The 13,801-nt window shown below is 46.0% G+C and overlaps 1 protein-coding gene across 2 annotated transcripts in view; it reads left to right on the top strand.

The window, feature by feature from the left end:
* The first annotated feature begins 7,455 nt into the window (after positions 1 to 7,455).
* The window catches only part of LOC8036701 (HIV Tat-specific factor 1 homolog), a 43,094-nt gene continuing 36,748 nt past the window's right edge, over positions 7,456 to 13,801 (top strand). The window contains exons 1-5 of one of the 2 annotated variants that reach the window (XM_029972060.4): positions 7,456 to 7,517; positions 7,601 to 7,640; positions 7,744 to 7,888; positions 10,040 to 10,202; positions 12,443 to 12,642. In XM_029972060.4, the coding sequence (XP_029827920.3) occupies positions 7,745 to 7,888; positions 10,040 to 10,202; positions 12,443 to 12,642 (507 nt within the window). In that variant the 5' untranslated portion in view covers positions 7,456 to 7,517; positions 7,601 to 7,640; position 7,744. Of the gene's footprint in view, positions 7,641 to 7,743; positions 7,889 to 10,039; positions 10,203 to 12,442; positions 12,643 to 13,801 lie in introns of both variants that reach the window. The other variant, XM_040498572.2, reaches the window with a different exon arrangement.

Here is a 13,801-nt window from a genome sequence, read left to right on the forward strand (position 1 = left end):
AAACCTGCAGCACAAAAAAAAAAAAAAAAAGTCAGAGGCGCAGGCGCCCCGCACCCTGAGGCCAGTGGCCACGCAGGGCGCACTGCAGCGCCAGACCTGTCCGACGGTCCGCAGCTCCCACCACAACCCACCCCAGGGCGAACCGGGATGTCACATTGCACTTTGGGTTCATTCGGCACGCAGGTGTCCGGCGATGGCACCACAGAACTTCCCACATTCGTCCTTATCTGTGGGGAGATTGTCTGCCAGTTCGCGAGGCAATGAGCACCATATATCCACTGACCGCACCAGGAAGGAACCTCTATGGCTACGTTTCCATGGATGCGACCATGGCGCATCGAATCGAGATGTGACCAGTCACGCGCCCGCGATCCTCCTTTCCCTTCCTCGTCTACCCAATCATAGGCGGTTAATCTCGATTCGATTCGCTACGATCGCATCCATGTAAACTCAGCCTATGACGCTCTGTGCGAGGTAGAGGGGGCTGTAGGGTCAATGTACGGGCGCTTACAGGCTTTCCTCACTCGCAAACGAGGCAGCGATTTTTCGCCAAATTGAAGAATGAGAGCCAGGAGTCTTATCGAGGAGGCTTTGCGACGGGTAAACCATGGGGTCCAGTGGCCCACGCGCTGCAGCTGGGCTGTTCCGATATCCCAGTAGGGTGATTTCAGATAAGATCGACCAAAGGGTGGCTGGTCGACATTTTTAAATCAACTGATGTTTTTATATGACATTGTCTAGTGTCTGGTATAAACGAATCCACACTTAGTTTTGACCAGAAAAAAAATTTGGAGACAAGAAAAATCGTAAGGCAGGGAGAGGTGGACAGTTGCAATAACGCGCACTGATGGAGGGGGCAAGTTTGAAAGTGAATAATTAAAACAATAAAATTAGGAGAATTTTAAAACTTTTTACAAACAAACTATGGGTACAACTTGCTTGTAATATAAAGTAATAATATTTATTAAAAATTTATTTAGTTTTCTAAAAATTGCCAAACATGCCTGCTCGAACGACAAATGGCAAACTTTGGAAATCTGTATCTCATGAAATAATTTAATCATTATTACATAACTTGCAGACATTATTTTACTAATATATGGCTATTATTGAAAAAATAAATAAGGTATCTGAGTGACACAATAGTTACAATATATTTAGGCAAACATGGGAAAAAAATCAAACAAAGAAAAATTCCAATGCGAATAAAAGAAAAACACCACCTTCGATTTTTTTAAAATTTGGGTACCCTGTTATACTCTATTTCGGAATTCATTTCTATTAAAAACATGTTGCATCATTGCACTGTGAAAGAAGAAACAACTCCCCAAAGTAGGGTCCTTTTACAAAGCCTACACTTAGCAGTGTCCTATACAAGAAGTGACTCCGAGTTCCAGTTTCATGAAACTTGCACAAATCTTTTATATACATTTATTTAGATGAGGTCATTGATAAAAAGAGCGATCCGTCACACAGTAAAAGGGAGGAGAAACTATATACAGCATTTTACATAAGCGTACAAAGTGGTATCATATTAGAGACTAATGATTTGAGAAAAGATGATGCAGTGTGAAGTTGTACCTTCCGGTATATTTTACATCTAGAGTAAAATAAATAACTTTACTTCCACACACAAAAACAAATATATAATAGTAAGATATTTAGGTTGGCTGTGTATTTACGATTACAAACAATTTCAGGTGACGGATGCCATAGTGCCTAACTGGAGCAGCTTCGATGCTCTTGGTGTATGAATGAATCGTGGCAAGCCGATATATTTTATCCTGCTCGAGGATAACATTTTGGGATTTTTTTTATAGTGATCAGATAAAAATTATTAGTAACCACCAACAAAAAAAAGTAGGTTGAATACCCCGTGAAGAAAAATGTGATAAATAAGATGTCCCTGCATTCAAAATGAGCAGTCCTTGGGAAATCAAATTCGGCACTTTACGCTAAGGTTTTCCTCGCTGTACCCATTTAATAAAGTTGCTTCCAAGCAGATCCGACTGTCCGTGCTACATATACGTCACAGGTCCCTTCTGTTGATGACTTCCTGAGCCGCCACGCGTGCCAAGACTGAATGCCAGGGAAGGCGCGCACCGTCAGCCACTCTTCTTTTTTTTGTTCACGATACCGAACAACCTCATTTTCGTCCAGATATACAAGATGCACGCCTTTCAGTTTCTTTGATAGAACGCTCACCATTGTCCTGGCCGTCTGAATTGCGCTTACTGAACGTTCTCTCAGGTTGTTCAGCGTGGCCTGGTGCTTCACGAGTCCGCCAACTCCGTCACATGCATTTTTCCCATGTCCAGATGCAGAAAATAACCACTGGGCTTGTGGGCAATCGTCCTTTGCAAATTGGTGAAGCTGGTAGCGATTCTTGAAATGACTGGCGGCGCCGTCACTTACGTACGTCACGTACGAGTATACCGCAACGTTGTCTTCAACCCACTCCTTCACTTTTTCTAGAGCCAAGCAAGCGTGAGCGGCGTCGTCACACAGGTCCTCACTGATGATGGCAAAGCTGTTTGTAGATTTTCTTATCGTCACTACACATGTAAATATCGAAACTTGTTTTTTTTTTTCCAGTGATATGCTTGCACTTCGTCAGGAAGCACGATGGTCCAGTTTTCAGCAAAGTCAAAATGAAAGACAATGCTCCCGCGTTGCATACACTGTTTTTCATCGTAGATCGCTTTACCTTGCGTTTGCCGGATATGGTTGTGAAGTACCCAACTTCCAACCGTCACTTGGTGACTTTTAGGAAAGTCTCAGGTTCCAAAGTTTTTTTCACATGGTCGCCGGACTCCCATGTTGCAAACACAATCTCTTCATCCTCCGGGATATCAAGTTCCTGGAGTGTAAGAAACTGGCCTTTTGGGCAGTGATCACAGTCTCCTTGAAGGCACAGTTCTGTTGCTGGGTCGCACAGAAATGCCGAGTTCATTTCACCAGTGTTGAATGTTGAGCCTGTAACGTTCTCTAGAGCGGCAATACAAAGATAATAATTGGCGCAGCGCACACAAACGCACACTTCCTGGTGTGGAATACATTGGACCCATCTAGGGCGCAACGAATAAAATTTCGTTAGCCCAACGCCGGAATCGGGATGCTTGTCTTTGTATATACGGAAGGCCTCTCGTATTGAGCGTGTCATGAAGCGCTTTGGCACGAACGTTTTCTCTCCGTTGAGCATGACAGAGATGACGTCCTTCTGGTTGGGACTTTGGCGCGAACATTGTAGCTCGTCTTTCGTGAAGTACTCTAGGGCAGCAGACAGGTTCTCAGGGCTCACCTTGCACCTCGTGTAAGGATCCGGCTCATACCACACGCCATGCTTTTCCTTGAGTTTTCGGGATTTACTGATGAGGTACATTGAGGCCTGTGGAATCATCTTTTGAACCTCATTCTTCGTCAGTGTTGACGGCAGGAGTGTAAGCAGTTGACGTTCCCGGAGAGAGGTGGCGGTTTCAAAGGACTGCCGAAAGTTGTCCACCCACTCAGTGCATGTGGAGCATGTTGGTTCGGACGACCCCGATGGTGCGTCCCTGTCGTACGCAATACGTAGCCTTGAGCGTATATTCTTGACAGCAACCTGCTCCAGTTCTGTCTGCTTTCTCTTGACATAGGCAGGCCTGTCCCGACTTCTTACGACGCTTGGTTGTCTCAGCGGCGACACATCTGTAGGTAGTATGCTGCGATTTAGATCTTCAATTGCTTTTTCAGCTGGCACAAATATGTCAGGGCACTGCTCTGAGCTTCGCATCGAGATCTCCTTAGTGATGTGCATGAAGCAATGGTAGCACAGGTAGTCCGTCGCACTCACTTTGGTGGAACAGTCAGGCGGAAGAATTTGCTTCAACGAGTTTAGGTCCAACTCGCCAACACTTCGAAAATTCCGCTGCTTTGGTATAGTCTTTTTGTGTTTGCAAAAGTAATCTGCACGAAACACTCATTCGGAGCTCCAGGACGTCTTTATAATGTATACATAAATAATAGAAATTAAACCCCAACTGATGGCATATAATTGCCAAGTGAAAGAACTACTGGGTGCACAAGTGACAAGTCCGAGGCTGAGGAGCTCACTCACTGCAAACGTACATTTGAAAAGAGAGGTCACAACTGAGGCTGTCGGCAAAGCTTGATCCACGTCAAAGGAAGAAAGAGGGAAAGTCTCCAGACAAAAAATTGTGGTCAGCGGCCTTCGAAAAAGACTTTCCGGAATCGCACTGTCGTCCCTCCACGCGCTGATATGAAAGCACCCGAGCTTCTACCACGTGGTTCATGACACAGCCTGAGCCATGTCGGCGACCGGTTCGTGAGGGGTTGGCGGTGGGGTTACGTTGATGGTCACTCGGATTAGCCCTTGCTGTACTGAGCTACCGCCTGCAGTGCCTTATCGCCGGCTGGTGTCAACAACGAGAACACACACACCCTGTCTACACCAAAACTACAAGCGTTCACCGCACACGCGTCGCCGCCGCTTTTAAGCTTTTGTGAAATTGCTTTCTCTTGCCGCGGAGAACCGCCTTATCTTAACTACGCGCCTGAAATCCTTCCAGGCGGGCGTACACAATATCAAGCGTTTCGAGAAATGCCCGTGGAGTAGAACTATGGGAAAATTCGGAGCCCGCGATGTCGATATCGTCGCCGTTGTGTTAGTACGCCGTCGCGTACTGCAGTCCCCCGTTGCGGGAAGGGGGGGGGGGGGGGGGGGCGGTCTTACTACGATAACATGGCGACAGCGTTTACACTCTATGTATTTACGCGAGGCTCGAGTATTTGGGGATAATGCTGCCGGTTGGTGTGCCCCTTTGTGCCTGATATTATCGCCCGTGACGCCAGCGAGTAAGATGGCGACAGGCATGACTGCTCAGTAAACAAGCGTCGGCGGCCATGTTTTGCTGGTTGAAGCGAACCCCCTTGTCCTTGACAGCGAGCGGGGAAATGCGAAAAAAAGATTGTATCGGCCGTTTTGCCAGAACTAGCGACGAGTGTCGTCTGCGGTTTCCGGCAACTATTTTGCCATAATCGTGAGCTTAGCGAGGAAATGATTTTTGCTAGCCACAGAACACTACCACGCAGAAAGGGAATGCTTGAACATGTTTTTGTTCTGGATATATATCAGGGATATATATGAGAGAGAGAGAGAGAGAGAGAGAGAGATGAAGGTAGAGCGGAAGAGGGAATAGCATATAGTGTCGCAGGAGAATAAAGTAAACAAAGTTCCTAGTGGCCGATGGCTGCATGATCTTTTCTCGGATCACTAGTCCGTAATATGATACCTCTTTGTACACAGTAGTTTCTCCTTAATTTAAGTGTGTGAACGATTTCTTTAGTTATCATTGGCCTCATCTGAATAAAAATATATAAAAGATGTGTGTTGGTTTCATGAAACTGGAACTCAGAGTCAGTTCTTGTATAAAACACTGCTAAGTGTAGGCTTTGAAAAAGGACCCTACTTTGGGGAGTTGTATCTTCTTTCTCAATAAAATGATGCAACATGTTTTTAATGGAAATGAATGCCGAAATAGAGTATAACAGGTTACCTAAATTAAAAAAAAAATCGAGGGTGGTGTTTTTTTTTTATTCGCATCGGAATTTTTCTTTGTTTGATTTTTTTTCCATGTTTGACTAAATACATCCTAACTATTGTATCACACAGATACCTTAGTTATTTTTAAAATATTAGCTATATATTAGTAGAATAATATCTGCAAATTATATCATAATGATTAAATTATTTCATGAGATACAGACCTCCAAAGTTTGCATTTGTCGTTCGAGCAGGCATGTTTGTCAATTTTTAGAAAAATAAATAAATTTTAAATAAATATGATTACTTTATATTACAAGCAAGCTATACCCATAGTTTGCGCCTAAAACGTATTAGAGTTCTCCTAATGTTATCGTTTTAGTTATTCACTCTCAAACGGGCCCCCTCCATCAGTGCGCGTTGATGCAACTGTCCACCACCTCATGCCTTACGATTTTTCCTGTCCCCAAGTATTTTTTCTAGTCAAAACTAAGTTTGGATTCGTTCATACCAGACACTAGACAATAACATATAAAAACATCAGTTGATTTGAAAATGTCGACTAGCCATCCTTTGGTCGATCTTATCTGAAATCACCCAGTAATGAGGTGGCGGCGGGGACGATTCCTGGTGAAGGATGGCGTATATATGCAGCAAGTCGCTGAACGCTCTCCAGAGATGCTGCTAAGTGTACTTGCGCCGGATCCATAAAAAGAACTGCAATACTCTAGTCGGGGGAGCACCAGTGCAGTGAAGAGGTGCTTCAGAATCTGTGGGCCCATTCCACTGGATACCCGCAGGGCAAATCCAAGCATCTTTTGGGACTTGGATAGAACACTGCTGATGTGATTAGTGAAACACAACTTGCTGTCAAGGGTCACACCAAGCAGCCTTGTGGCAGTAACCCGAGGCAGGGGGGTCCCAGCGCGATTGAGAGCTTGGTAGAGAGGTGAAAAAGCATTGAGGTACACTTTGCCTCGTTAAGAGACAAGCTGTTCGTGTGAGACCCCCGGATGATGAGGTCTTCTTGCAGGCGTGGGTAGTCGACGCTGGGACGAGCTACTGGCATGATCAGTGTCAAGTCGTCGGCGTATAGCAACGGTCTGGAGACCGGGTTGACGGTGATATCGTTTATAAAGATGTTGAAAAAGGTTGTTCCCTACACACTGACCTGTGGTATGCCCGAGAGTACATCGGACCAGATGGTGGAAGCACCGTGATATACAACCCGTTGGCAACGATCGCTCAGGAAGTTTGACATCCCAACAAAACAGCTTCATGTAAATCCTAGGCATCAGTTTTTTTTTTTTGAAGGAGGAAGCCATGGTCTACCTCGTCGAAAGCTATTTGAAATACAGCTGGACAACCTCGCAGGGGATTCTGTCGTCCAAGCTAGTCCAGGCTATTGCTGAGCGTGTCGACAGCGGTGGCGTGTTCAGATCCTAATGAAGCCGAAGACACCGTCTACTCGGCGCCAGAATAAACATGAATTATGTCATAATCCTACATATAAAGTCGGGAATCAGATTGTGAGAACCGTGAATCGTGTCCGCACTCGGCAACAACTTTCTTGGCAGTACAGTGGAGGGTACAGGCACGCGTTCGCCCTCCCATTTCGCGCGCTGAATAAAGCTTTGCGCGGGCGCTCCTCCTCTCCACTGCATTGCCAAGAAAAGTTGTCGCCGAGTGTAGCTCAGGCGGCTCAGTCTCAGAGATGTTCATAACTTTATGGTTCAAAGCACGCGCCACATTCTAATTTTCTCCCGACTTTATCGGTAGGAATACGATACAATTAATTTTCTTTTTCTAACTGACATCATACTTGTGTATTCGAGACTAATCTTCTTCAGAGATATTGAGAAATCTAACTAAATTCGCCGTTTCTCGCTGCGATTAGTACTGGCGGCTAGCAACACTGATAGTCGCCATCTTGCTTGTTTTGAGTTTGTCGAGTGTCGTCGGCTGCGAAGCGGAGGTATGAATTCCGTCTTTCGTTGCATTTAGCACTGCATTTAATTATTCTGTACTTTTAAAAATACCTTCGACATTTTAACGCAGACGGGGCGCAGCAACCTAGCTTGCTGCTTTCTTCGTAAAGGTAAGGGACACCCCCGATCGTCGTGTTGCGATCGCGAGGTTTTTGCGGTGCCGTTGTACCTTCCCCGTGAAACATAGTCTCCCCGTTCTGTGTTTTTGTCCAGAATGAGTGACGAGTTCGAGAAACAGTTGGAGCTCGAAGCGAAGGAGAAAGAAAAGCAGTCCGGCTCGGACCCATACACTTACGTGGACCCAAACGACGGCACCGTCTACGAATGGGACGTCCAGAAAAACGCCTGGTTTCCCAAGGTGGGGGCCGTGTCTTCGCTGCCTACCTTCACCGACTTTTCTTTCTTATTTTTAGCTTTTTTGCAGCATCAGACAGCATTGCTCAAACTCGAGGCCGCTTAGAATTGTTGGTCAGAAGTCAGCTGCTTAGTGGGCCGCGTTCGTAGTGGAACAATTCGTGCGACCTTCCCGCGCTTTGAATCGCAGCGGCTGCTGCGAGATCAACCAAGCCAATCCGGCGCCGTGAACGTATCACGTGACTAGTACGCGCGACTCTGCATTCGGTCCGAAAGTCACGTGACTCGCACGGCATTGAATTGGCTCCAAGGGCGCGTAACGTTCTCTGCGGTCTGTCGTGAGGTGCCATCTAGAGTCACTGAATGCTCTAGTGCCATCGAAAGGTCCAAACTTCATATTGTAGCGAGAAAGGTTCTTCTGATTTGCGTTCGGCTCAACCAGTCAACATAGAAATAATGAGAGAATTGTCTCGACTCCTCCTGGAGTCGTCGTCACGTAATATTGCTAAGATTCTATTAACTTTTTCCCTGGGCACTCTTCATCCCCCCTTCGGTCAGTACAGTAGCGTCCTTAGCACAGTTGAATATGCCTCCAAGGTGAACAAACCGAACTGTGGTTTAGCCATCCCCCGCTAGCGTCTCGGCCCTAATGAAGCCAAGCCCCCTAGTGAGATGTTGGTCGCCGTTTTGATGCTCCTACAAAATTCCTTTCTCTGAGTAAGAATGGAAGGTTAATTCTTGGATGAGTCCAAACTTGGGTGTGCTCGTTTTAGCATGTAGCCTCCACCTTGCTCAACTGCATCGTCAACTTTCCTTGCTTGGGTTTTGAGCATGCAGCCTCCACCTTGCACTGTGAGACAGACACTGCCATTCTTGGCCTGTCGGTGGCTGCCAGGACAGTGCAGTTCACGTTCAATGGCTGCTGCCCTTGTCGGCTAAAGCTTCTTAATGCCGTTCATGCTTTGTGTTCCTTACAAGCACCAACAAACATTGTTGCGCAGACGTGTGAGGCAAGTTTTGAGCGAGTAGTGGTCATACAATGTGGCGCATTGCCAGCTCAGTTCAGGGCTCTGCCTTCATGTTCTTTTATGGGCTCAGCGAGGCATGCCCATTGTGCACTGGGGCGCTTGTTGCTGCTTGCGAAAAGAAACCCATCAGGGAGCTTCACTTTCTACTGGTTGTGAGGCAGCCTTGAATGCTTTAAATAGGTCACACAGGGACAAATTGTTTCGTCCGTGGCTTGTAAGATGCACCGTTTTACTAAAAAACAATGTTTAGCTTACAAAGTTCAGTTAAGTCCAGTGATTCCACTCCTGCGCCAAATGCGCCATTTTGTGCCAAAGGCAATTTCCTACGCCATCCTGATAGGAATCCATCATATTGTGCCAAATTGCACCAAATGGCATGGCTGGCCAAATTAGGAGGCAACTTGTGCCACCTCCTTGCCACACACAACCCGAGCTGCGGTAAATTGAAGGACTCCTAGCGGCTGTGCTGTCGACTGGGGCAGGTGCTGCTTTACGAGGCAAATGCAAGTCTTTCCGAGTACATGACTTAGCTGCCAGGCATAAATGAAATGCTGCAAAAGATTTAAAGAATGCTTCTTTGATAAGTCTTTTGTGTTAAAAATAAACAAATCACAGTAAGGTGCATCATTTGTTGTCTCAACTTTTTTTTTATATGAAAAAGATATGTTTAGTATTCCCTCACATTGGATTTATATGAAAGATACATTTTTGCAGTTACCGTTAAATCCTGAGAAGTGCCTCACCCTCGAAAGAGAGCCCACCCCTATTTTTGGCTTGATTTGCTATATTTTTTTAAACACCGAAAGACAGCCCACTCTTAGTAATAGCAGCATTGGGATCAATGATGGCCTTGGCTTAAATGCGGCTAATTCATTATGGCGGGATAGAAGCAAAGGTTGCTGACTGGGAAGTACAGTCATCTTCGCTTCATTGCCTCTCGCCACCATAGCAAGCCTGAAAGGGATAAAACCTAAAAATAGCAGTTTTTTATACTCTTCTTAATTGAACACCGAAAGTTAGCCCACTCTATATTTTCAGCCGATTTGCTCTTGATGTTAGGTGGGCTATTGGCAAAGTGCTGTCCCTGATTTTGCAGTTTGGTTGAACAACCAACTTTGCTCTTGTAGCTCACAGAGGACTTCTTGGCAGCCTACCACGCCAACTATGGTTCGGGAGAAGTGCAGAACGCAGAAGGCACGAGCCAGGTGGCCACCATTTCGCAGAACCAACAGTCCAATGCGCAGCAGTCTGGCAAGAAGCAGGATCCCAAAGCGAAGCCAAGTGATCCAGGTAACGTGAAGAGAGATTTCTTTTACGAACATTGTTTTATGAATCACATTCATTATACTCTGTAATGCACATGGTCTTGCTCGACCTCTTCAAGTTCCGTGTGACTACCTGACTACTGTCAACACCCCCTAGAAATAATCGACATCACCGAACCTCCTCCTCCTCCTCCTCTATGGAATGCCATAACAGTCGGATGGCGCCAACGAGCAATAGTATTCATGCCGAGCATCCTTCGACTCGTTGATTGGACACGAGACCCAGCCGAACGCTGACGCAGCAGTCATGTTCAATCTCCGTTTTCACTCGACCTCATTGTGATGACGTCAAAATTCCAGTGTACAGGTTTTGGTTGTTCTAGGTGGCGTTGCCACTGTATGCTTATAGGGAGAGACCATTCTGGCAGTTTCATCCATCATTTATTGTTTGTTTATACCTGCTGCAGTGATGCCTCAATGTACGAGGGGCACTCATGTTCTAAAGTCTCCTAATTTCTCTATGAAAAAGTGCACGCAGCATAAAACAGAAACCGTGTCACTCCTCTACATAGTCACCTTGTAGTTCTATACATTTTTTGCAACATCGATGCCGCGAGTGCACGGTTTCTGCGAAGACTCTTGTGAGGGCCTGTCAAGACCGCTGAAACGTGGCCGACGTCGCTTTTACGGGAAGCCAGCATATTGCCAGGCACCGATTATGAGGGAAAGCCAATCGGCTGTACTCAAAGGCTACACCCGACGGATTTAGACCCGTTCATTGAAACAATGCTATGAAAAGAGTACATACTCGCATAGTATTTTTGCGGAGCACTGGGAAGGATGGCACGTGGAGTCGCTGCAGCTGTGGACCTCCGCCACCACGCTTCGAGCCGTCTTTGACCGCCGGAAGAGCAGGCCATTGGTGGCGGCTCCGCTGTTCCACTTTTGCGATAAACGTTGATACGGCCTACATTTTGCACAGTTAACTCTTTCACTTTAGGGTTTTTTCCTGGAAGATGCTTGGCCGGATTTTTTTTCATAGGGATAGTGCAAAGAAAGGGTCATTATGCAGTTTTTTTTTAAAGGTAATCTGATGGGAGCATATACGGTGCTTTTGCAAGCTGTTCAGGTTTAGAACCATCGAAAGAAAGTATTAAGAGCAAAAAGCCAGAAATATTCCTACCCGCTATTATTACACGGTTCCTTTAAAAAAAAAAATCGTTCAGCCTTTCCACTTTTGTGAGGAAGGAAGACCAGCGGAGCTGTACTCGATACACTGCCGCAACGCGCACGCCGCCGTTTCCCGCTTCTTCTTTTCCGACACACTGCCAATCGTGGATACGACTCTGGCGAACCAGAGTCGGTAGCATACGGCGCACGTGATGCCAAATGGGATCTCCACAAACTCCCTCCGGAACCTCGCCGTCGCACCCGGGAACTGTTTTGCCGGCGTGGAGTGCTGTCGTCGCCAGGCCTCATGCTTGCGCTTGGCCTCCGTGGCACGATCGTCGTCCGTGGCGTTGGTCCGCCGGCACCCTTTACATAGCTGGTTCTGTTCTCGGCGGCGGCTTTCCAGGCAAGCGATGTGCTTTTCTTTTGCAAGGGAGTCTGAAGCGCTGGACACATTGGAAGTTGAGGTGACAGCGGCTTTGCTGCGGTGGCGAACCCATTCACGCTGCTGCGTATGCCGCCGCTCTATCTGCAGTCAGACTTGTTTCTCCGAAAGGGCACGTGGCCGACCCATCCTGAGTCCAAACCGAAACTCATAGGAGCGTAGGAAACAGCGCGTAAAACAGACGAGGACGACGAAACACGTGACGAGCGCTGCGCTCGTTACGTGTGCTTCTTCTTTGTCGTGTTCGTCGTCGACTGTTTTTTGCGCTGTTTCCTACGATGAATTCCCACCAACGCATCAAACTATCTATTTTTCTATGATAACTGGAAAGGTTGCCGCCATCTACGAGTGACGGTGGCAACCATACTGGTTGTGTGCTTGCCGCCGTCGCTTATAGATGGCGGTAGCTGTGCCGGTAGGTTTTTGTCGACATGCATTTTATACCGGACACAATCCTGGGGAACCTTGCCCTCAACAGCTCTGCTGTAAAAGGGTGACAATGATTCAGTACTCTACAGGGCTAATCTAGCCATTGCAGTTGGAAGGTTCAAGAGATGCCAGCACACCTCCCGGGATTCACTCCTATAAAGGCTAAGAGCTGTTCTCTGAGGCGCTTGACGACAGTGTGCATGCGTGCGTGTCCTGTGCAGGATGGTTCGAGATCGATGACGCCCACAACACGCGGGTGTATGTGAGCAACCTGCCGAGCGACATGGACGAGGAGGAGTTTGTGGAGATCATGGCCAAGTGCGGGCTGGTCATGAAGGACGAGAAGGGCGACTACAAGATCAAGCTGTACCGCACACCAGAAGGGAACTTCAAGGGGGATGCCCTGTGCTGCTACATCAAGGTCGGGTACCTTTCCATACCCCACCTCTGCTTGGCACTGGCTCCAGTTTCAAAAGAAAAAAGTGTCTGGAGGTGCATTGAAGAAATTTCGTAGATCTGATTTTATGACCTATTATTTGAGGAAAATATTTGTATAGTAGAGACAAAATGCTCTGCGGAAGATTTTGGCAGTTTCTCCAGTGTCTCTTTAAGGATGTCAACCCTTGTTAGTCGTCTTGTTATCTTTCTTACAGAAAACATAAAAATGTGTACCGGTCATCCACGTTGCCAGTTGTATGATGGCATTGTGGCCACGTCTCAATTAGGCAACCTAATGAGCAACTTTTAAATGGCTGTTTGGTTGTAAGCTCTTTATTAATAATATTAGGATGATTTCAAAAATGTTTTTCTCAAATACCTTACATCAGTTACATCTGTGGTTCTGAACCATTGATGTTTTGCGAACACCTTGTGGATCGACGGAGATGATGGAGGATCCCGTTCGTGGTGAGTTAAAGGGAAAGGTATAGGTTAAGTATGATAATGATTTAATAAATGAATATAACTAAGGGATAGTGTAAAGTAGACCTATCTTATCGACATACACACGAGAAAATTTGCCCGAAAATTGAATGTTTCTTCTCAATCTGGAAAAAAGAACTTTTATTGCCGGGCTTGACTGATAAGGCAGGGCTTCGCGGACCCCTAGAATGCCTTTGCAAACCTCAGAGGGTCTGCAGACCCTCATTTGAGAACTACTGCCTTACATAATGGCACAAAGCTTATGCAGCTATTCTGACTTGTTTTTATTTCCGAGGACTTCTTAGAAAACAAGCAACACATTCTCAAGAAAATTGTAAATGATTGAGAAAAAAAAAAACAGTTGTGTCATGTATGATTTTAAAAATTATTGTTCTAAAAACAAAGTCAAGGTAAAAAATATGCAGCATTTAGGGAGCTGTAATTGCTAAAATGCACCTCTGAAAATATTAGCTATTCTACACTATCTATAGCAGTGACAAAAAGACATTTCACTATCCCTAGAGGCGTTTTTAGGCAGTAGATTCATCATGCTAAGCATTTGGAAGCCCAGGTTGTTTCTACTTCAAGAATTTTGAAGTAAATCTTTTTTTTTTTTGTTGTTATAATTATCATTGGCAGCCTCTTTTTTATTTTCACTT

The sequence above is a fragment of the Ixodes scapularis genome, unplaced genomic scaffold (genome assembly GCF_016920785.2).
Source record: "Ixodes scapularis isolate PalLabHiFi unplaced genomic scaffold, ASM1692078v2 ptg004327l_1__unscaffolded, whole genome shotgun sequence".
Lineage (NCBI taxonomy): Eukaryota > Metazoa > Arthropoda > Arachnida > Ixodida > Ixodidae > Ixodes > Ixodes scapularis.